Consider the following 23,210-nt stretch of genomic DNA (forward strand, 5'->3'; position numbering starts at 1 on the left):
TGCTGTTGTCACTTCTCCCCTGCTACGAGGAGATCACAAGACTTGACCATCTTGTGAGCAGCAATTGGAATCGTGGAGTGAGAGGATTGGAGCCATAAGAGATCATTTGAGAGAGTTTTCAACTCCCACTCAGGCCGTCCAGTCACGGAGTAGCAGAGCACTGGAGAATAATCACTGGCCTTAAGTCTGAGTGAGGAAGTTTCAACGTTTTCTCTCTCAAGGAACATCACATCATACCAGAATGGATTAGATCAACTTTTGGTTGACTGAAGAAGGAATAAACTCTTATGTGGATTAATTTCCTGAAGGATTACAACATCACACAAGGATCGTGGTCAGCTAACAACTAATAGCTGATGTGTTGGGAAAGTGTAGGTACACGGACCCACAACAGGGGGCGCAAATGAACGGACAATGGAGCAGGTCAAATAACAACACTTTACTGTTGTGAATGTGCACAACAAATACAACAGATTACAACAATAGACCAGAGTCAATTCACAAAGGTGTCGTGTGGGCAGGCTCGAAGATAGGAGATGCCTGTCCAAAGCAGAACCGGAACCACACGATTTCCTCCGCCACCAGACCCCGGGAATACTGGAGCCGCCAAGTCCCGAACTCCCAGGTGGCCACTGCCTCCGCGTGTCGGGCCTGGTACTGCTGGCGAGGAACAAGAACACAATTAAACGTGGGCACGTTTGCACCCAGCAACCTGCACGGCAGGGAAGCTACCTCCACCTCTCGTTGGAGAAAAAGTCTGCTGTCACTCACAAAAATCACAAAAGGTTACTGTCAAGCAGTCAGCTGAGAATATTACCTTCCAGGTAGAACGATATCTCGGCAAAGAGGTGGAGATGTCGTCCTGCTGATATACCCCTGCCGATCAGATGATTGGTAACAGCTGTTGCAGGTGATGCGTGACAGCTGTCACCCTGGCTGCTCCTGTGAGGCGGCAGCGCCCTCTGGTGCCTGGAGCCCACACTCCAGACAGGGCGCCCTCTGGTGGTGGTGGGCCAGCAGTACCTCCTCTTCAGCGGCCCACACAACAGGACCCCCCCCTCAACGGGCACCTCCTGGCGCCCGACCGGGCTTGTCCGGGTGGCGGCGGTAGAAATCGGCCAGGAGGGCCGGGTCCAGGATGAAGCTCTTCTTCACCCAGGAGCGTTCTTCAGGTCCGTACCCCTCCCAGTCCACCAAATACTGGAAGCCCCGGCCCATCCTACGGACATCTAAGAGCCAGCGCACAGTCCAAGCCGGCTCGCCATCGATGATCCGGGCAGGAGGTGGTGCCGGACCGGGAGTACAGAGGGGTGAGGTGTGATGGGGCTTGATCCGGGACACGTGGAAAACAGGATGGATCCGCAGTGAGGCTTCCGGCCTCACTGCGGCTGGACTGAGTACCTTGATGATTTTAAACGGACCGATATACCGGTCCTGCAGCTTAGGGGAGTCCACTTGAAGGGGTATGTCCTTAGTAGACAACCACACTGCCTGCCCTGGCCGGTACGTAGGGGCCGGGGTCCGCCGACGGTCTGCATGGGCCTTCGTCCTCATCCGGGCCCTCAGCAAGGCAGAACGGGCGGCACGCCACACCCGACGGCACTTCCGTAGGTGGGCCTGGACCGAGGGCACACTGACCTCTCCCTCAACCACCGGAAACAGAGGAGGTTGGTACCCCAGACATACCTCGAAAGGGGAGAGGCCGGTGGCTGACGACACCTGGCTGTTATGGGCATACTCGATCCAGGCCAGATGGGTACTCCAGGCCGCCGGGTGCGCGGCTGTCACGCAATGCAGGGCCTGCTCCATCTCCTGATTGGCCCGTTCTGCTTGCCCGTTGGTCTGGGGATGATACCCGGATGAGAGACTCACCGTGGCCCCCAGTTCCCGGCAGAAGCTCCTCCAGACGTGCGAGGAGAACTGGGGACCGCGATCGGAGACGATGTCTGTTGGGATCCCATGCAGCCGGACGACATGGTGGACCAGGAGGTCCGCTGTCTCCTGGGCCGTCGGGAGCTTCGGGAGGGCCACGAAGTGGGCCGCCTTGGAGAATCGGTCCACTATCGTGAGGATGGTGGTGTTGCCCTGGGACGGCGGGAGGCCCGTGACAAAATCCAGGCCGATGTGGGACCAGGGGCGATGGGGCACGGGCAGCGGCTGGAGCAGTCCCGAAGCCCTGCGATGGTCAGCCTTGCCCCTGGCGCAGGTGGTGCAGGCCTGGATATAATCCCGGACGTCGGCCTCTAGGGACGCCCACCAGAAGCGCTGCCGGACAACTGCCACGGTTCTTCGCACCCCTGGATGACAGGAGAGCTTAGAGCCGTGACAGAAGTCCAGGACTGCAGCCCTAGCTTCTGGTGGGACGTAGAGTCTGTTCTTCGGCCCAGTTCCGGGGTCCGGGCTTCGTGCCAGGGCCTCCCGGACGGTTCTCTCTACGTCCCAGGTGAGGGTGGCCACGATAGTGGACTCCGGGATGATGGGTTCCGGTGGATCCGACAACTCCGTTTTGACTTCATCTTCATGTACCCGGGACAAGGCATCCGATCTCTGGTTTTTGGTCCCGGGACGGTAGGTGATCCGGAAGTCAAAACGGCCGAAGAACAGTGACCAGCGGGCTTGCCTGGGGTTCAGCCGCTTGGCGGTCCTGAAATACTCCAGGTTCCGGTGGTCAGTGAAAACCGTGAATGGCACGGACGTTCCCTCCAACAGATGTCTCTACTCTTCAAGAGCCTCTTTCACCGCAAGGAGTTCTCGATTGCCGACGTCATAGTTCCGTTCGGCTGGGGTCAACCTGCGGGAAAAATAGGCACACGGGTGAAGGACCTTATCGGTCTTCCCGCTCTGGGAAAGCACAGCTCCTATCCCTGAGTCCGAGGCGTCCACTTCAACCACTAACTGGCGACTAGGATCGGGCTGCACCAGAACGGGTGCAGACGAGAAGCGCCGTTTCAACTCCTTGAACGCGGCATCGCAACGATCCGACCAGGTGAAGGGGACTTTTGGTGAGGTCAGGGCTGTCAGGGGGCTAACTACCTGACTGTAGCCCTTAATGAACCTCCTGTAGAAATTTGCAAAGCCGAGGAACTGTTGCAGCTTCCTACGGCTAGTGGGTTGGGGCCAGTCTCTCACCGCCGCAACCTTGGCCGGATCAGGAGCGACGGAGTTGGGGGAGATGATAAACCCCAGGAAGGACAAAGATGTGCGGTGAAACTCACACTTCTCGCCCTTCACAAACAGCCGGTTCTCCAACAACCGCTGCAGGACCTGACGTACATGCCGGACATGAGTCTCAGGATCCGGGGAAAAGATGAGTATATCGTCTAGATATACGAAGATGAATCGGTGCAGGAAATCCCGCAAGACATCATTAACTAATGCTTGGAACGTCGCGGGGGCGTTTGTGAGGCCGAACGGCATGACCAGGTACTCAAAGTGACCTAATGGGGTGTTGAATGCCGTCTTCCATTCGTCTCCCTTCCGGATCCGAACCAGGTGATACGCATTTCTAAGATCCAGCTTAGTAAAGATTTTGGCTCCATGCAGGGGGGTGAACACGGAATCTAATAATGGCAACGGGTATCAGTTGCGAACCGTAATCTCATTCAGCCCCCTGTAATCAATACATGGACGAAGTCCGCCATCTTTCTTGCCCACAAAAAAGAAACCTGCCCCCATCGGGGAGGTGGAGTTCCGGATCAGCCCGGCAGCTAATGAGTCCCGGATGTAGGTCTCCATTGATTCGCGCTCAGGTCATGAGAGGTTGTACAGCCTGCTGGACGGGAACTCAGCGCCTGGAACCAAATCAATGGCACAATCGTACGGACGGTGCGGGGGAAGGGTGAGTGCCAGATCCTTGCTGAAGACGTCAGCAAGATCGTGGTACTCAACCGGCACTGCCGTCAGATTGGGAGGGACTTTGACCTCCTCCTTAGCCTGGGAACCGGGAGGAACCGAGGATCCTAAACACACCCGATGGCAGGTTTCGCTCCACTGAACCACCACCCCAGACGGCCAATCGATCCGGGGATTGTGCTTTAACATCCATGAGATGCCCAAAATCACGCGGGAGGTAGAAGGAGTTACAAAAAACTCAATCTCCTCCCGGTGGTTTCCTGACACCACCAGAGTTACTGGTTGTGTCTTGTGTGTGAGTAAAGGGAGGAGGGTGCCATCTAGTGCCCGCACCTGCAATGGCGAAGGAAGCGCCACCAGAGGGAGCCCATCCGCTGTCTAGCAGATTCCCTTCTGACCCCGTGTCCACCAGTGCTCGGGCTTGAAGGGTTAAATCCCCGCTCAGGATTGTGACTGGGAGTCGTGTGGCAATTTGTGTGTGTCTCACTTGAATGTCTTGACCCCCCCTTAGCCCAGTCTCTAAGGGCGAGTGTTGACGTTTTGGCCGTTTGGGGCAGTCTCTCTGTGTGTGCTCTGTTGAGCTGCAGAGAAAACACTCTCCACGGATCAGCCTCCCCATTTTGGCCCTGTGCGTTTCCCTAACAACGTCAACAGGGGGAGCTGTTGCCCCACAAAGCGCTGCGGCTGTGGAGCGTGGGGAGGGCGGCCCCTTTTCGAACCCGGAAGGGAGAGGGGCGGCGCGTATCCGGTCACGTCCTTCGCCTCGCTCCCGACGGCGTTCCTCTAACCGATTGTCTAATCGTATAACGAGATCAATAAGCCCGTCCAAATCCCGCGGTTCGTCCTTAGCCACCAGGTGCTCCTTCAGGACCAACGATAGTCCGTTTACGAAGGCGGCGCGGAGGGCAGTGCTATTCCAGCTGGACCTCGCAGCCGCGATGCGGAAGCCGACTGCATAAGCAGCTGCGCTCCGGCGCCCCTGTCTCATTGACAGCAGCATGGCTGAAGCGGTCTCTCCTCTATTTGGGTGATCGAACACTGTTCTGAACTCCCTCACAAACCCATCATATGTCAGAAGGAGCCGTGAATTTTGCTCCCAGAGCGCTGTAGCCCAAGCGCGTGCCTTGCCGCGAAGCAGATTAATCACTTAAGCTATTTTGCTAGCATCAGTCGCGTACATGACGGGTCGTTGTGCGAAGACGAGCGAACACTGCATAAGAAAGTCCGCGCATGTCTCCACACAACCTCCGTACGGCTCTGGAGGGCTTATGTATGCTTCCGGGGAAGGTGGGAGGGGTCGTTGAACGACCTGTGGAACGTCACTGTTATGCACAGGATCGACAGGAGGGGGAGCCGCAGCAGCGCCCTGGGGGCGCGCTTCCACCTGCGCGGCGAGAGCCTCCACCCTGCGGTTAAGGAGGACGTTCTGCTCTGTCATTAAATCCAACCGAGCCGTGAAAACGGTGAGGATCCGCTGCAACTCGCCGATCATTCCTCTTGCGGACGCCTGTGCGCCCTGTTCTTCCATTGGCCGTTCAACAGCCGGTTGATGCCCCTCGGAGTCCATGACGCTGGCCGAGATATCCTGTTGGGAAAGTGTAGGTACACGGACCCACAACAGGGGGCGCAAATGAACGGACAATGGAGCAGGTCAAATAACAACACTTTACTGTTGTGAATGTGCACAACAAATACAACAGATTACAACAATAGACCAGAGTCAATTCACAAAGGTGTCGTGTGGGCAGGCTCGAAGATAGGAGATGCCTGTCCAAAGCAGAACCGGAACCACACGATTTCCTCCGCCACCAGACCCCGGGAATACTGGAGCCGCCAAGTCCCGAACTCCCAGGTGGCCACTGCCTCCGCGTGTCGGACCTGGTACTGCTGGCGAGGAACAAGAACACAATTAAACGTGGGCGCGTTTGCACCCAGCAACCTGCACGGCAGGGAAGCTACCTCCACCTCTCATTGGAGAAAAAGTCTGCTGTCACTCACAAAAATCACAAAAGGTTACAGTCAAGCAGTCAGCTGAGAATATTACCTTCCAGGTAGAACGATATCTCGGCAAAGAGGTGGAGACGTCGTCCTGCTGATATACCCCTGCCGATCAGATGATTGGTAACAGCTGTTGCAGGTGATGCGTGACAGCTGTCACCCTGGCTGCTCCTGTGAGGCGGCAGCGCCCTCTGGTGCCTGGAGCCCGCACTCCAGACAGGGCGCCCTCTGGTGGTGGTGGGCCAGCAGTACCTCCTCTTCAGCGGCCCACACAACATGATGAAGAGGAAATCAAGTTCATCGAACTGGGGATTTTAACATCAAAAACCTCCTTCCCTCACTCCTAGAAAAATTGTTAATAAGTTAATCCAGTCCAGTCAGAGTGAGATCAGACAGCATTATTGAATCAAAAACAAAAATCTCTGCCAATCATTATTCTGATTATATTTGAATTTCTGTTGTGAAATTATCATCATATAACCTATTTTGATTATGTTGTCGGCACTTGCAAAACCTGCAATAAATTTCCAAGCATGCAGTTAAAGTGTTAAGAATCGGACATTCGATTTATTGATTCTTCTTAAGGTGTAAAAGTTAAAGTTTATTGGGTGTATAACATCAAAAAGTGTTCTAAAAGGTTAGTCTGGTTTTTAATGAAATTAACGCATCCTGGGGGCTCGCTGTACGAGTCACTAAATTCAAAATCTAGCAACATTCCAAGAGCCCTGATCCATAAAAGGAGAGCTGCCGTTAACGGGCGTGGCCGGCTCGTATCCTGGTTCCAGAGAAGGCTATTCGACCGGGGTGCGAGATCAGCGTCAGCGGGGTGGACGTCCGGATGGAGGCAGTGAGCGGCTAGACGAATCTCCTCGCCACCAGCTTGAACAGCCTTTGTGCAGCCCTGCCGGGTAATACCCAGAGACGGAGAGCTGGTTTTTAGTACACAAACACATTCATCGGAGGGTGAGCGTGTGCCGCGTGTATCTAAAAAATAATAATGGGATCTGACAGAGGGACAAAGGAGTTTTTCAGTCTGTTGGTCCTGCACTTGGGAAGGAGCAGTCTGTGGCTGAAGAGGCTCCTCTGGTTGCTGATTACAGTGTGCAGAGGGTGACTGGTATCATCAGTAATGTCCATAATGATATAACTGACCTCTGGTTGCCCTTACCAGGGTAATTCTGGGATCCACCTCTATATTTTTGCCAAGTTTGGTGTAAATCAGAGTGAAAACTTTAATTTTCTTCTTTGACTCCAATGACATTGACCTTTGTTTAAATAAAGTCTTTAAGGGCAGTTCTGGGGTTGAGCATATATCAAATTTCGTGGAACTGACCAAAGAACCTGGGATGACTAGTGGAACAAATAAACAAAAAGACAGCTGTAGCCCTGTCTAAAGTCACTGACTACAGTATATAAAATCAGTAACATATGTAAATAGTTGTAGGATACACCAAAAGTTCATGATATTAAAACTGGTTAGAAGGTGCATTAGATACATTTGAATAAATGACATATGTACTGTTTAAAAGTTAAGCTACACATTTCTAAAATGTGCCATGGTCCTTTAAAATCACGAACTTAGGAGAATATGAGTTTGTTTGAGCAAAAAGTCTGTGCAATCTAACCTGTTAACAATTTAATGTCAGTCAGTTTGTTTTAAGTATTGCTATTGGATTTTACTGAAGTAACAGCCAATCCCAAGATGTTTCCTGGAAAAAGGGGGCAGAACAAGTGACGTGAGCCAGAGTGTAGTTTGCCAGAAGTCCTGAGGGTGAGAGGAAAAGAGTCAATCGGTGTAACAGAGCGTGCTTCAGGTTTTATCTGCACGGTCGACTATTCGTGGGCCTGATAATAACTTGTTTGTAACTTAAAGGTAAAGAAAAACCGTGTGCCATTCGTTCTGTGTTGTAACGAACAGTTATAGTGATAATTCATGTGTGGTGTTGGTTAGCGGTCTGCTAATTAGCGTAGCATACCATGAACATGTGCCTTGATACCATACTGTTCCGGTAGTATTGAAATGCTTGCTAGTTGAAACAGAGTTCACGTATTTCATCACGAAATAAGTGTTGGTATTGTGACTCAGCTGAGTTAATTTGCTTAAAGGAGACGTGGAGAGAGAGGTTTGGAGCGGTTGTCCCAGTCTTCCCAGTGGATGGACTCTGCTGTTTGTCCTGGTGCTGTTTCGTGTTCCTCCTTCCTGGTGGTTCCTGAGGTCCCGACAGCTCCGGTGGTTCCTGGAACTCGATGCTTTGCTCTTACTGCCATTGCCTTGGTGACTGTTAGCTTCCCTATAAATTCATTCGGGATTCGTGAGTATTAAGTAAATCCACTGAACTGCACGTGCGTTTTTTTTTTGCTCTGCTTGGGTCAGGGTGAAGTGGCCAAAAAAGTTTTAGGCTCCATCGCACCCTAGCTTCAGCTCAGGCCTGCAACTTTTGAGTAAGGAGAGTGTGTGTGTGTGTGGGTACCCTGAGGATAGGAGGTTATTGAGTTTTTTTTCTTTCATGTCTTATGGTGCTAAACCAGGTTAAAGAGTAATTTTCGTTTCCTTGGTTTTAAAGAAAGACAGGTCATTGTATATTGTAGTAGGTTAAGACCCGGAAGTAAATGTCCTTTCATATAAAGGGTAAAAGTTGTTTTGTTTTGTTGTGGGTTACTAACGAGAAAAAAAAACTTGGAACACAGAAACCTCCATTCAACTTACACAGTTTTTGGTTATAACATGTTTATTTTTGTTTATGCTAATTTTACTTTAACCAAATTATTGTTTTGTCCCTTCAAAGGATGTAAATAAATTGCCTGTACAAGGGTTTTGTATTCAAAGTACTGTGGTACAGTGTCCTTATTAATGTTGTAGAAAAATTTGGAGTTCAAGATTTAGTGAAAGTTAAAGGGAGGTATCTTACAGGGTAATAAAACGTAAAACGGTTTAATTAACGAACTCAGGCCCGATCCCATAACTACAGCTACGTGGGACAAGGGTTACATAAATGGAGGCACCGCTGGGATTCATTAGAATAAATTAAAGTATTTCTCTGTCAAAAGTAGCTGGACCCAACAACTTCAAGGATAGTACAGTTATAACGTGATGCAAGAACAGTAACCATAGCAATGATGGCAAATCAAATGAGCAGTCCATCCCAAAGTGAGTTGGTTAATTGGTGTAAAGGAGAATCAGTAGACATAAGACATGCCCTCCTGTTATATGGAGTGCCTGAAGGTGTAACAAAAGAAGAGATAAAAGAAACAGCAGAGACTATCAAAGCCCTGGGAAAAGTTGTAGTTAGGGGCAAAAATTTTAACCCGTCATTACAGTCTGTAATGGTGTTATGTGAATGTCGTGAAGTGGTAGACCCCACCAAGATTCCCCCAGAGATAACGCCGATAAGTGGTGGAAGTGGATGGAAAGCAGTGTATTATACTGAGCCCCAGTTGGATGAGTTTGAAGAAAAGCTACGTGCATTTTTACAGAAGGAAGGGAAAACCTTAGAAGATATCCAGGGTTTGAGCACTGTTAGAGAAGAGAACAGTAATCCTGAGGCCATCATCCGTGCAGTTGGTGATATAATGGTCAGAACGAACAAACCGCCCGACAACCACTCTTACAGACGTTTAAGGACATTTTCTGGTATCAGTCCCACCCCTATTGGAGAAGAGTCACTAGACAGCTGGTTGGAGCAAGCCTCACTTCTAGTAGATGAAGGTGAATGCTCTAATAAAGAGAAACGAAGGCGAATACTGGAAAGTCTCAAAGGGCCCGCTATGGAGATCATTCAAGCAGTGCGTATGACTCAACCTGATGCTAGTCCCCATGACTACATAGAGGCCATAGATAGCATTTTTGGTACAGCAGAGTCAGGAGAGGAACTCTATTTGTTATTCAGGGCTCTCCACCAACAGCCTGGTGAGTGCATGTCTGATTTCCTGCGAAGATTGGAGAGGTCCCTTGTCAAAGTGGTGCAGAGAGGTGGGTTATCTGCTAGTGATGCTAACAAAGCCCGAGTAGAGCAGCTCATAAAAGGATCCATTTCAGACCTCATGCTGCTTCAATTGAAAATACGGGAGCGGAGAGATAACCCCCCTACATTTTTGAATCTGCTGCGAGAGGTGATTGAAGAGGAAAATCGCCAGTCAGTTAGACAAAGTCAAACTACACCTACGCGCCATCAGCGTGTACGTACCATACACATGGAAAAGGAGAAAGAACCTGACCCGGTCTCTAAGGATGAACTACGAGCCCAGATTAAAGAGTTGAGAGAGATGCTGGAGGAAAGAAATCACTCACAACCTCAGTCTCTGTCCGATTGGCCTTGCCAGAGTCAGAGAGAAAAAAAGAAACGGAAAACTGAGACCCAGGGTGAACTACAGTCACTAAGAAAACAAGTGAAAGCACTAGAGAACCAAATGAGTGTAATGGCGGTGAAATACACCTCGGGACCCCAGCGAGAACACCGGACACAGTCCGGCCAAAACCAATCAGCCCCCAGTTACAAGTCAGCGCCGCCCAAAGAAACCCCTCCCAAAGACTGCGATGAATATTTCTGTTATAGGTGTGGGGAAAATGGTCATATAGCTACGAGATGTACTGAGACGGAGAACCCCCAGAAAGTCATAAGTAAGCTTATACGTTCGGTGCGAAGAGCACCTGATCTCACCAAAGGGAAGCCAGATCCCACTGCAGAAGAGCAATGTGTGGCTAGGGTTCGCAAGGTTGAAGTCCCAGAAAATGACACTGACCTACCTGAGGGTCTTGTGGGCCCATCATTCATTCATACCATCAAAGTGAATGATGCATCTTGTGACGCTCTCATTGATAGTGGGTCCAATGTAACTATCATCTTCGAAAGATGGTATAACGAGCACTTGACAGAGGTTCCAATCGTCCCTTTCTCTGGACTGGGACTCTGGGGTCTCTCCGACACTGAGTTTCCTTATAAAGGTTATGTCGTGGTAGAGATGGAGTTTGCTGAGGAGATCACTGGCGTGTCGGGGAAAGTAGAAGTACTCGCATTGATTTGTCGTGAGCCCAACCACCCGCAGCAAACGCCTGTGCTTGTTGGCACCAATACATCTCTGTTTCGTCGTTTATGGGAAATTGTGAAGACAGAAAGCAATAAGAATGCTGTTCACTCAATGAGAATTCAGTCTGTATATGCTCCAGTCAGAGAACAAGAGGAGCTAGTTAAAGACAGGCTGGAAAAGGAGGAGGTTCTGGGCCAGATCAAATGGAAAGGACCCGAACCGCTGTCCATCCCTCCCGGTGCAAAGTATTACGCAACATGCAAATTAGACAGACATGTAGCCCCCTCTAAAGACTTGGTATTGATTGACGCTCCCACTGCCCAGCCACTCCCAGCCGGTGTGATGGTTCACCCCGGGGTGCTTCCCGATGTTGATATAGACAGTAACAGTTTCACTGTGCTCATTCAGAATGAGACCAAAAAGACAACTTTCCTACCAGTGGGAACTGTTGTGGCTGAAATGTATACTGTTGACACAGTTACAGCGATCCACCCATCCGACTACGTAACTGATGCGGTAGATCCAAGTCTTTTCGATTTTGGAGATTCCCCTATCCCCGAGGAGTGGAAGAGCCGGCTCAGGCAGAAATTGGCGGAGAAGCGGAACGTTTTCTCACTACATGAGTGGGATGTTGGTTTGGCCAAAGGAGTCGAACACCACATACGTCTGCATGACAACAGACCGTTCAGGGAAAGATCGAGAAGAGTAGCCCCAGCAGACATTGACGATGTGAGGCGGCACATACAACAATTGCTGGCCGCTGGAATTATAACAGAGTCACGTAGCCCCTATGCTTCCCCAATTGTTGTAGTGCGGAAAAAGAATGGGACTATAAGAATCTGTATTGATTACAGAACACTCAATAACCGCACTACCCCAGACCAGTACACAATGCCACGCATTGAGGATGCCTTGGACTCCTTATCTGGCAGTAAATGGTTCTCTGTATTAGATCTGCGTAGTGGCTACTACCAGATACAGATGGCCGAAGAGGACAAAGAAAAGACAGCATTCATTTGTCCCCTCGGGTTCTATCAGTTTGAACGCATGCCGCAGGGAATTACTGGAGCCCCAGCAACATTTCAACGCTTGATGGAGAAAGCTGTTGGTGACATGCATCTCCTGGAAGTCATTGTGTACTTGGATGATATCATCGTTTTTGGCAAAACGCTTGAAGAGCATGAGCGGCGTCTCCTTAAGGTGTTGGACAGATTAGAGGAGATTGGTTTGAAAGTTTCCATTGACAAATGTCAGTTCTGTCAGCCTCAAGTGACGTACATTGGCCACATTGTCTCCATGAATGGTATAGCCACTGATCCAGAAAAGGTGGAAGTGGTGAAGCACTGGAAAGTACCTACTCACTTGAAACCTCTCAGGTCATTCCTTGGATTTTGCAGTTATTACCGCAGGTTTATTGCAAACTACTCTGCCATTGTCCGTCCCCTCTCCGAGCTCACCAAAGGTTATGAACCCACTTGGAAAGATCCCAAATCCAAGAAGAGCATGGGCCAAAACAAAGTTTATTTAAAAGCATCAGAGCCCTTTGGAGAACGGTGGACACCAGCCTGTCAGCATGCTTTTGAGAGAATCCGTGAATGTTTGACGAATGCCCCAGTGTTGGCCTTTGCCGATCCAACAAAACCGTATATCCTGCATGTGGATGCCAGTATGAATGGCCTTGGTGCTGTCCTGAACCAGGAGTACTCTGAGGGACTTAGGCCAGTAGCTTTTGCAAGTCGGAAGCTTAAAGACTCAGAGCACAACTACCCAGTCCACCAACTGGAATTTTTGGCACTAAAGTGGGCAGTTGTGGACAAATTCCATGATTACTTGTACGGTGCAAAGTTTATTGTAAGAACTGACAACAACCCATTAACGTATGTGTTGACCTCAGCAAAGCTCAGCGCAGTTGGGCATCGTTGGCTCGCTGCGTTAGCCACATACGATTTCAGCATCCAGTATCGCCCTGGTCGACATAACATCGATGCGGACTTGCTGTCTCGACAGTATGCACCAGAAGAGGACAAAGAATGGATTAATGTTCCACCTGATGGCATTAAAATCCTTTGCAAACGAGCCTGTAACAGAGATGAAGCAGTTGTAACTGACAGATTTGTTGATCAGTTAGGAGCTCCTGCTACAGTAATACCTGAAGCGTATGTGTTCCCAGTCAACCTCAGTATAACCACTCTTGACCAACTGAGCTCAAAGGACCTCCAGACCTCACAAGATATGGACCCAACCATTGGACCCTTAAAGAGAGCAATCGAAAGCAATAAAGGTTTGAGTCGCTCTAAGAATGACTCACCTGAGACTGTTTTGCTTCTCCGTGAAAGCCGCAAACTGGAGTCAAAGGATGGATTGCTCTACAGAGTAAAGGAAAGACCAGGTGGAAAACCAATCAGACAGCTCATCTTGCCAAGAAGATACCGGCCTATGGTGCTAAGATCCTTGCATGATGAATGTGGACACCTGGGGGTGGAGAGAAGTACTGAACTGATCAAAGACCGATTTTACTGGCCTCGGCTGGCAGCTGAGGTGGCACAATACATTCAAACCTGTGGGAGATGTATTTCTCGTAAGACCCTCCCACAGCGTGCCGCGCCTTTGAGCCAAATAACCAGTAATGGCCCCTTGGATCTAGTCTGTATTGACTTTCTACAGATAGAGCCAGATTTCAAAGGCGTTGCTAATGTGTTAGTAGTGACTGATCACTACACACGGTATGCACAGGCATTTCCAACCAAGGACCAAAGAGCTGTCACCGTTGCAAAAGTACTGTGGGAAAAGTATTTTGTGCACTACGGTCTGCCTGCACGGATACACTCTGATCAGGGCAGAGACTTTGAGAGTCGACTTATCAAGGAGCTTTTGTCCATGCTGGGAGTACGAAAGTCACGAACTTCTCCCTACCATCCTCAAGGTGACGCACAACCAGAAAGATTCAATCGAACTCTCCTGGCAATGCTTGGTACTTTGGACACAGTACAGAAACAATGTTGGAGTCAGCATATCACCTATCTGGTACATGCGTACAATTGTACAAAAAATGATGCCACTGGATACTCACCATATTGTCTCATGTTTGGAAGAGAAGCAAGGCTCCCCATTGACATCTGTTTTGGAATTTCACCAAATGGTGAAAGTGAATCCTCCTACCAGCAATACGTTGCCAGAATGAGGAAAGAGTTACAGAAAGCATACCAATTGGCATCTGATGCCGCTACCAAAAGTCATCTGCGAAACAAAGCCTACTATGACCATCGAGTGAGAGATTTACCTTTGGAGAAAGGTGACAGAGTCCTCATTCAGAATGTTGGACAAAAAGGCAAGCATAAGTTACAAGATCGCTGGAAATCGACACCGTATGTTGTTGCGGAGAAATTGTCTAACCTGCCAGTGTACAAGGTTAAACCAGAACATGGTCCAGGAATAGTCAAAACTTTGCATCGAGACCATCTATTGCCCATAGGTTACTTGGTCAGGATGTCTAACCCCCCAGATGTTGCAGGAACGACTCAGAGACCTGTCACCAGATCACAACATCCCCGGCCATGTCCAAGAACTAAGCTTACTGATCCAGTTGAAGAAAGTGACACTGTGTCAACAGATACAGAATTTGATACTGTCCAGAATCCTCAAGGTTTTGTTGTGGATGAGGTCAGGAAACAAAACGCATCACCAAAGCAAGAGTCACAAGAGACTGAGAACCGTGGAAGTTCTGAAGAGGAGGAAAGCTCTGGAGAAGACAGTGAAGGCTCTGGAGAGGAGGAAATTCAACCAGTTATAGAATCAGAGAGTGAAGGATCTTTCATAGATGATACATCTGCTGTGATGGATTCTGATGCCCAAGAGACAAATTATGATTCGGTAGAAGATCAGGTTTTAGAAGGGAGAGCAAGCTCACCCTTTTCAACCCAAGTCAGAAGTGAAAGATCAGTTAAAAGTACAAGAAATGGGAGTGAAAAGTCCTCCGCTGTCCGAAGATCTCAGAGAGAACCAAAACCAGCCATTAGATTGACCTATGACAAACCTGGTTACCCATCTAGTGAGCCAGTGACCATAATGCATCATGGTATGGTCATTCAACTCAAGCTAAACCCACCAGATCAAACTGGCCCTGAACTGAGACAGAATCCTAGAACGTCCAAAAGGATGTCAGGGAACAAACGAAAGAGCACATGTCGAAGTGAGGAAAAGTGTGATGAGGACATCTACACATTCAGAAGGGGGAGGGTGTAGCCCTGTCTAAAGTCACTGACTACAGTATATAAAATCAGTAACATATGTAAATAGTTGTAGGATACACCAAAAGTTCATGATATTAAAACTGGTTAGAAGGTGCATTAGATACATTTGAATAAATGACATATGTACTGTTTAAAAGTTAAGCTACACATTTCTAAAATGTGCCATGGTCCTTTAAAATCCCGAACTTAGGAGAATATGAGTTTGTTTGAGCAAAAAGTCTGTGCAATCTAACCTGTTAACAATTTAATGTCAGTCAGTTTGTTTTAAGTATTGCTATTGGATTTTACTGAAGTAACAGCCAATCCCAAGATGTTTCCTGGAAAAAGGGGGCAGAACAAGTGACGTGAGCCAGAGTGTAGTTTGCCAGAAGTCCTGAGGGTGAGAGGAAAAGAGTCAATCGGTGTAACAGAGCGTGCTTCAGGTTTTATCTGCACGGTCGACTATTCGTGGGCCTGATAATAACTTGTTTGTAACTTAAAGGTAAAGAAAAACCGTGTGCCATTCGTTCTGTGTTGTAACGAACAGTTATAGTGATAATTCATGTGTGGTGTTGGTTAGCGGTCTGCTAATTAGCGTAGCATACCATGAACATGTGCCTTGATACCATACTGTTCCGGTAGTATTGAAATGCTTGCTAGTTGAAACAGAGTTCACGTATTTCATCACGAAATAAGTGTTGGTATTGTGACTCAGCTGAGTTAATTTGCTTAAAGGAGACGTGGAGAGAGAGGTTTGGAGCGGTTGTCCCAGTCTTCCCAGTGGATGGACTCTGCTGTTTGTCCTGGTGCTGTTTTGTGTTCCTCCTTCCTGGTGGTTCCTGAGGTCCCGACAGCTCCGGTGGTTCCTGGAACTCGATGCTTTGCTCTTACTGCCATTGCCTTGGTGACTGTTAGCTTCCCTATAAATTCATTCGGGATTCGTGAGTATTAAGTAAATCCACTGAACTGCACGTGCGTTTTTTTTTGCTCTGCTTGGGTCAGGGTGAAGTGGCCAAAAAAGTTTTAGGCTCCATCGCACCCTAGCTTCAGCTCAGGCCTGCAACTTTTGAGTAAGGAGAGTGTGTGTGTGTGTGGGTACCCTGAGGATAGGAGGTTATTGAGTTTTTTTTCTTTCATGTCTTATGGTGCTAAACCAGGTTAAAGAGTAATTTTCGTTTCCTTGGTTTTAAAGAAAGACAGGTCATTGTATATTGTAGTAGGTTAAGACCCGGAAGTAAATGTCCTTTCATATAAAGGGTAAAAGTTGTTTTGTTTTGTTGTGGGTTACTAACGAGAAAAAAAAACTTGGAACACAGAAACCTCCATTCAACTTACACAGTTTTTGGTTATAACATGTTTATTTTTGTTTATGCTAATTTTACTTTAACCAAATTATTGTTTTGTCCCTTCAAAGGATGTAAATAAATTGCCTGTACAAGGGTTTTGTATTCAAAGTACTGTGGTACAGTGTCCTTATTAATGTTGTAGAAAAATTTGGAGTTCAAGATTTAGTGAAAGTTAAAGGGAGGTATCTTACAGGGTAATAAAACGTAAAACGGTTTAATTAACGAACTCAGGCCCGATCCCATAACTACAGCTACGTGGGACAAGGGTTACACAGCCAAACAGACAGACAGACAGACAGACAGACCTTTCTCTAACTGCACTGATACATGGAGAGACTTCCATACTTTCAATAAAACTTGTCACCCTTATTACAAGCTCACAACATGCTCTATTGGCTCATAGCAGTGGCTAATTTATGACAATCATGTACCAACATTAATGACAGACTTAAGAGAATTCAGTCAGTCACAAAATAGCGGCCCCAAATTTGAGTTTTCTGCCGATGATTTAGTTTTATAGCAGTATTATCCACTCACAATACTAAACATTTATACCATTTGGTTAAAATCTGGAATTTGGTGGAGCCATTTCATATTTACCCATTTTGTTGACAGGTCTTTATAAGTAATTTCCACATTCCTTTAAAGGACATGTTGCACTGAAATCATAACAATAAAGATTTAGGCTGTTAGTGACCATCAGGTGATCCACCGGGATTAGTATGTGCACTTCTGTGACCGGTTTCAAAGTATGCAGCATTTGCGACAAACAGCTACGGAGACTTCCAAAACAATGTACTGGTGAGTACTCGTGTGTTTCTTACAGCGGGGGCGTGACTATTAGACCCGTCCCAGCACACACTTGAATGGAATGTAGCTGCTAACATTAAGAACTGTACCATTTTTATATATATTTATATGCCTTGCAACTGGGGACCAATAATATGTAACGGATATTTAATAAATAAAACAATCAGCTCACACCAGGACACCAATATACGAGGTCTCTTAGATAATAAACCGACCCTTTTATTTTTTTTTTTAACTATATGGATTTGAATGACATGCGATTACACCAATCATGCTTGAACCCTCGTGCGCATGCGTGAGTTTTTTCACGCGTGTCGGTGACGTCATTTCCCTGTGGGCAGGCCTTGACTGAGATGTGGTCCCGCCCTCTCGGCTGAATTCCTTTGTTTCACACGCTGCTCGAGACGGCGCGCGTTGCTTTATCAAAATTTTTTCTGGACCTGTGAGGAATATCCGAGTGGACACTATTCGAGAAATTAAGCTGGTTTTCTGTGAAAAGTTTAACGGCTGATGAGAGATTATGGGGTGTTTCTGTCGGTGTAAGGACTTCCCACGGAGCGGGACGTCCTGCAGCGCTTCCAGGCGCTGTCGTCGGCCTGTTTCGAGCTGAAAACATCCTAATTTAAGGCTTAATTCACCCAGGACATCGTGAGAGAACAGAGAAGATTCAGAAGAGGCCGGCATGAGGAATTTATGCGGACATTCCACTGTTTAAGGACATTTTTTTAATGAAAGACGTACGCGCAAATTCACCGAGTCGTTTCCGTGACGACTCTGCAAATCTGTGTGCGCCGCGACAGGAAAAACACCTCCGTGTTGAAAACCATTTGTAGAATTCAGGCGGCTTTTAATGGCTTTCAACAAGTGAGTAACTGAGAAATTGTTTAACAGCTTGGGCATGTTCCAACTTGCCCGTTAAGATTTCCAACGGAGGTGTTTTTCCTGCCGCGACCCCCCGCGGTCGGGTCCGGCCCGACATGCGACTCTGCCCGCATGTTCTTTCATTACAAAATGACCGTTAACAATGGAATGTCCGAATAAACTCCTCATGCCAACTTCTTCTGAAAGTTCTCTGACGACTTACTGCGTCAACAGAGCCTGAAATGTGGAAGTTTTCAACTTGAAACGGCGAGATGCTGCCGCCTCGAAGCGCAGATCGCTGTCAGGCGCCGTGGACCGTCCTTAAAGCGACACTACCAGACCAAAATCTCTCATCAGCCGTTAAAATTTTTACCGAAAACCAGCTGAATTTATTGAATGGTGTCCACTCAGTTGTGCCTTACAGTTTTGAAAAAATTTTTATCAAACAAAGCAACAGTCTCTGAGCCATTCCTAAACAATGAAAAAAATCGACGAGCGGGTGGACGACTCCTCACTCAAAGACTGCCCACAGGCGAATGACGTAACCGACAGGCGTGAAAAAACTCTCGCATGCCCACGAGGGTTCAAGCATGTCTGATGTAATCACACGTGATTCAAATCCATATGGTTTTTGAAAAAAATAATAAGGTCGGATACTTTTCTAATAGACCTCGTATGTAACGTATTTATTTATTTATTTATAAAACGTTACATATTATTGGTCCCCCATTGCGAGGCATATAAATATATATAAAAAAGTTACATATTTATGGTGCCCCATGTGAGGCTTTTTTATTATTTTATTTTATTTTTTATTATTAAAACTGTTACACATCTATTGATGCTCCCATGTGGAGGCATAAAGATTTAAATAACGAACATTACATTTTATGGTGCCCGTGTGTGAGCCAATTGTTTTATTCAGTAAATATTGTTACATATTTTTGGTGCCCACGTGTGATGTTTTATTTAATAAATAATGCTACATTTTCATGGTGCCCCGTGTGAGGTGATCGTTTTATTTATTAAATATCTGTTACATATTATTGGTCCCCAGTTGCGAGGCATATAAATATATATAAAAAAGTTACGGAACTGAGGCACTGATTAATTACAAAGTTTACATAAGTGTGATGACGACTCATTTTTTTTTTAAGTGAAAACTGTTCACTTTGATGCAGTCAAAATCAGAATCACATTTATTGTCATTGCACAGTAAAACAGCACAATGAAATTTACAGTCATGGTAAAAGCAGCAGCTCTGAGAAGGTTTAGTGCACCAGCATGGCCATTAGTCATAAATGCAGCATGTTAAAATCAATATAAATGCTGTATGTAACTATGTAAATGTTGTAGGTAACTGTGGAAAATTAAAAAAAGAACACACACACACACACACACACATATATATATACGAGGGCTGTCAATAAAGTTACGGTCCTTTTTATTTTTTTCAAAAACTATATGGATTTCATTCATATGTTTTTACGTCAGACATGCTTGAACCCTCGTGCGCATGCGTGAGTTTTTCCACGCCTGTCGGTGACGTCATTCGCCTGTGAGCACGCCTTGTGGGAGGAGTCGTCCAGCCCCTCGTCGGAATTCCTTTGTCTGAGAAGTTGTTGAGAGACTGGCGCGTTGTTTGATCAAAATTTTTTCTAAACCTGTGAGACACATCGAAGTGGACACGGTTCGAAAAATTAAGCTGGTTTTCAGTGAAAATTTTAACGGCTGATGAGAGATTTTGAGGTGATTCTGTCGCTTTAAGGACTTTTCACGGTGCGAGACGTCGCTCAGCGCTCTCAGGCAGCGTCATCAGCCTGTTCAAGCTGAAAACCTCCACATTTCAGGCTCTATTGATCCAGGACGTCGTGAGAGAACAGAGAAGTTTCAGAAGAAGTCGGTTTCAGCATTTTATCCGGATATTCCACTGTTAAAGGAGATTTTTTAATGAAAGACGTGCGGACGGGTCCGCGCGTCGGGACGCAGCCGCCGCGACGCTCCGCCACAGGAAAAACACCTCTGTTGAAAGCCTTAAGGACAAGTTGGAACATGTCCTGCCTGTTAAACAATTTCTCATATACTCACTCCACTGAAAGCCATCAAAAGCCGCCTGGATTTTACAAATGGTTATCAACACGGAGGTGTTTTTCCTGTGCCGCCGCACCGCGTCGGCTGCGTCCCGACGCGCGGATCCGTCCGCACGTCTTTCATTAAAAAAATCTCCTTTAACAGTGGAATATCCGGATAAAATGCTGAAACCGACTTCTTCTGAAACTTCTCTGTTCTCTCACGACGTCCTGGATCAATAGAGCCTGAAATGTGGAGGTTTTAAGCTTGAACAGGCTGATGACGGCGCCTGAGAGCGCTGAGCGACGTCTCGCACCGTGAAAAGTCCTTAAAGCGACAGAATCGCCTCAAAATCTCTCATCAGCTGTTAAAATTTTCACTGAAAACCAGCTTAATTTTTCGAACCGTGTCCACTTCGATGTGTCTCACAGGTTTAGAAAAAATTTTGATCAAACAACGCGCCAGTCTCTCAGCAACTTCTCAGACAAAGGAATTCCGACGAGGGGCTGGACGACTCCTCCCACAAGGAGTGCTCACAGGCGAATGACGTCACCGACAGGCGTGGAAAAACTCACGCATGCGCACGAGGGTTCAAGCATGTCTGACGTAAAAACATATGAATGAAATCCATATAGTTTTTGAAAAAAATAAAAAGGACCGTAACTTTATTGACAGCCCTCGTGTATATATATATATATATATATATATATACATATATAACTGTAACTTTCCCTTCAGCTGAAATTCTGTCACGATTGCAGTGCATTAGATCGAGAGTCCATTATCTCATGAAAATAGCATCTTCTGAGTACAGTGGTCCCTCGTTTATCGTGGGAGTTACATTCTAAAAATAGCCCGCGATAGGTGAAATCTGCAAAATAGTCAGCGTTATTTTTTACAATTATTAAAGATGTTTTAAAGCTGTAAAACCCCTCACTACACATATTTTCTCACTTTTCTCTCCTGTGTAAACACTCTCAAAATTCAAACCTTAGTAGAAAAATAAGACCAGTATTATAGAATGAAACCAAAGATCAAAACCTATTTTCAGGCCCAAACATTTGTTTGAGAAATAAAAATAGAATGTTTTCCTATAAATAATTATGATGGCTTTTAGAACTAACAAATTTAATTTTAACAATCAACCTACGAGGTTGGACACATAAGAAATTATTAATAGTGACTGACCAGTATTTCACAGTTCCTCTGATCGCACCTCTTCGTCCTGGCGCCACCCCGCAGCGTGTTTTTCCACTGAGAGACACCTCAGTGCAGGTGTCTTTTTCCGAGTGAAAAACACAGTTATGGGTAGCTGTTGGCGCTCTTTTTTTCTTCTGGGCAAGAAGATTCTTATAAACAGACACACGCAGAACACAATGCGCATGCTCTCCCTTTGCTCACTGCCTCCAGTGTTACCGTTGCAGGACGGATGCGGGACCCGCAAAGAATCCAAGTCATTAAAAAGATACAAACTTCTTCCAGTGGCCAAGGAGCTCTGCGGCTGCGGTTACCGAGACCATGCAGCGCTGCTGAATTCTATCCTTGTGGGCTGCTGGAACGCTCTGCATCAAAACAGTGAGCGTAGTCTCTGGACCTGTTGCCAGATTTTGGCTGCAACTCCGCACAGCAGACAGTGGGGCGGTGTGAGTGGCCCGCTGCAGCGCTTACCGAGCCCGCAGACTCAGTAAGCACATCGGAGGCAGTGAGAGCAATCACGGTGATGCCGACCGGCCCGCCTGATGAGGACGCAGAACACAATGCGCTGTTAAAAAAAAAAGAAAAAGCATGCAAAATTGCACTAAAAAAAAATCTGTGAAACTGCGAGGCCGCGAAAGGTGAACAGCGATATAGCGAGGGACCACTGTATTTCCAATATGAGACATACATTTGTGTGTCCAGGCAGTCTGTAAAAACAGCGTGATGGAGACAGTCCATGTCCATGTTCACAGCAGCACAAACAGTGACACAAACAGCAGAGTCACGGCACTTTAAGTTCCAAAATCTGACAGACTCTGAAAAAGTTAAGAGTTTCGGGGTGAAGTGTGTCATATTCTCTGTAAATCTGAACCATCACTTTCAAATAAAAGCTCAGGAGGTTCATTTTCAAATGGAAGAGGTTTGTTTCCCTCTGTCCGTTAGTCATCGAGATGTTTCTGCTCATTCTAATATGTACGTCACACTCCGAGAAATGCAGAGAACTGCAGAGTGAGACGTATTCTGGAAATGCACCCGTTAACTTGCTCAGAGAGAGCAATAAAAAACATCAGAGACCACTAATTATGAGCACATGTGTGCTGAGAGACTTACAATCATAAATGCTTTGATATTGTGTTGCTAACTGGGACGTTAAAAAACACGCAAGATGTCCTTTAAACATTTTTATGGCAATGTACAGAATGAAGAAACAAAACAACAACAGGTATTTATCAAACTTTTAATATTGCACAGTCACAAACTCCACAAGTGACACACAAGACTGTACCAATTTCGAAACGAATGACAGAAAACAACATAGTGCATGTGATGGAAAGACCAATGTTGTCATTTACATCACCTCGTGTCGGCCACGGACTGTTTTAACTGACCTGGCTGAAATTCCGTGACTCCAGGCCCAACGGTCTCAACAATACCGGCTCCCTCGTGTCCGAGGACGATTGGGAAGCCATATTTAGGCTTCTCCTCCAAAAGGTGGTACAGGTCTGTGTGGCACAACCCTGTTGCCACAATCTGAAACCAGCATAAGAGCTGCGCTGAAAACACTGATTATCCCGTCACATGAAAACATGAAACACCAAAAGTTCATTTTGTGTGTCCTTGTGAAATAGTTTGCTCTTCATTTCATGATGAAGAAAGTCTTCTGTTTTGATGAACAAATGTATAAGTAGAGCTGAATATAATTTTTCCGAGGCTGTTTCGATTGCAAAGTGATTTTAACATAATGATTCTGGTGGGATCGTGTTTAACTTCTAATAATCGCAAATGGACAAACATTGATTTTGTGTTCACAGTGAAAGTTTCT

At 46.8% G+C, this 23,210-nt stretch overlaps 2 protein-coding genes across 3 annotated transcripts in view; one reads left to right on the forward strand and one right to left on the reverse strand.

The window, feature by feature from the left end:
• The window catches only part of LOC117532038 (alcohol dehydrogenase 1-like), a 28,519-nt gene that overhangs the window by 4,124 nt on the left and 1,185 nt on the right, over window positions 1–23,210 (reverse strand). Inside the window, exon 3 of the mRNA XM_034195261.1 lies at window positions 22,777–22,918. Coding sequence (XP_034051152.1) covers window positions 22,777–22,918 — 142 coding nt within the window. The remainder of the gene's footprint in view (window positions 1–22,776; window positions 22,919–23,210) is intronic.
• LOC117532037 lies at window positions 14,285–15,919 on the forward strand. 2 transcript variants are annotated; one of them, XM_034195259.1, is made up of 2 exons: window positions 14,285–15,606; window positions 15,840–15,919. In XM_034195259.1, the coding sequence occupies exon 1, from the start codon at window positions 14,362–14,364 to the stop codon at window positions 15,115–15,117; it is 756 nt and encodes a 251-aa protein (XP_034051150.1). In that variant the 5' UTR covers window positions 14,285–14,361; the 3' UTR covers window positions 15,118–15,606; window positions 15,840–15,919. The 2 variants fall into 2 exon arrangements, with proteins under 2 accessions (XP_034051150.1, XP_034051151.1); XM_034195260.1 differs by having other exon boundaries at window positions 15,843–15,919.

This window comes from Thalassophryne amazonica, chromosome 19 (assembly GCF_902500255.1).
Source record: "Thalassophryne amazonica chromosome 19, fThaAma1.1, whole genome shotgun sequence".
NCBI classification, from domain to species: Eukaryota; Metazoa; Chordata; class Actinopteri; order Batrachoidiformes; family Batrachoididae; genus Thalassophryne; species Thalassophryne amazonica.

Bases quoted from the DNA above. Each gene is read 5' to 3' on its own strand.
- LOC117532037 (XM_034195259.1), top strand. From the start codon at position 14,362: ATGTCTAACCCCCCAGATGTTGCAGGAACGACTCAGAGACCTGTCACC.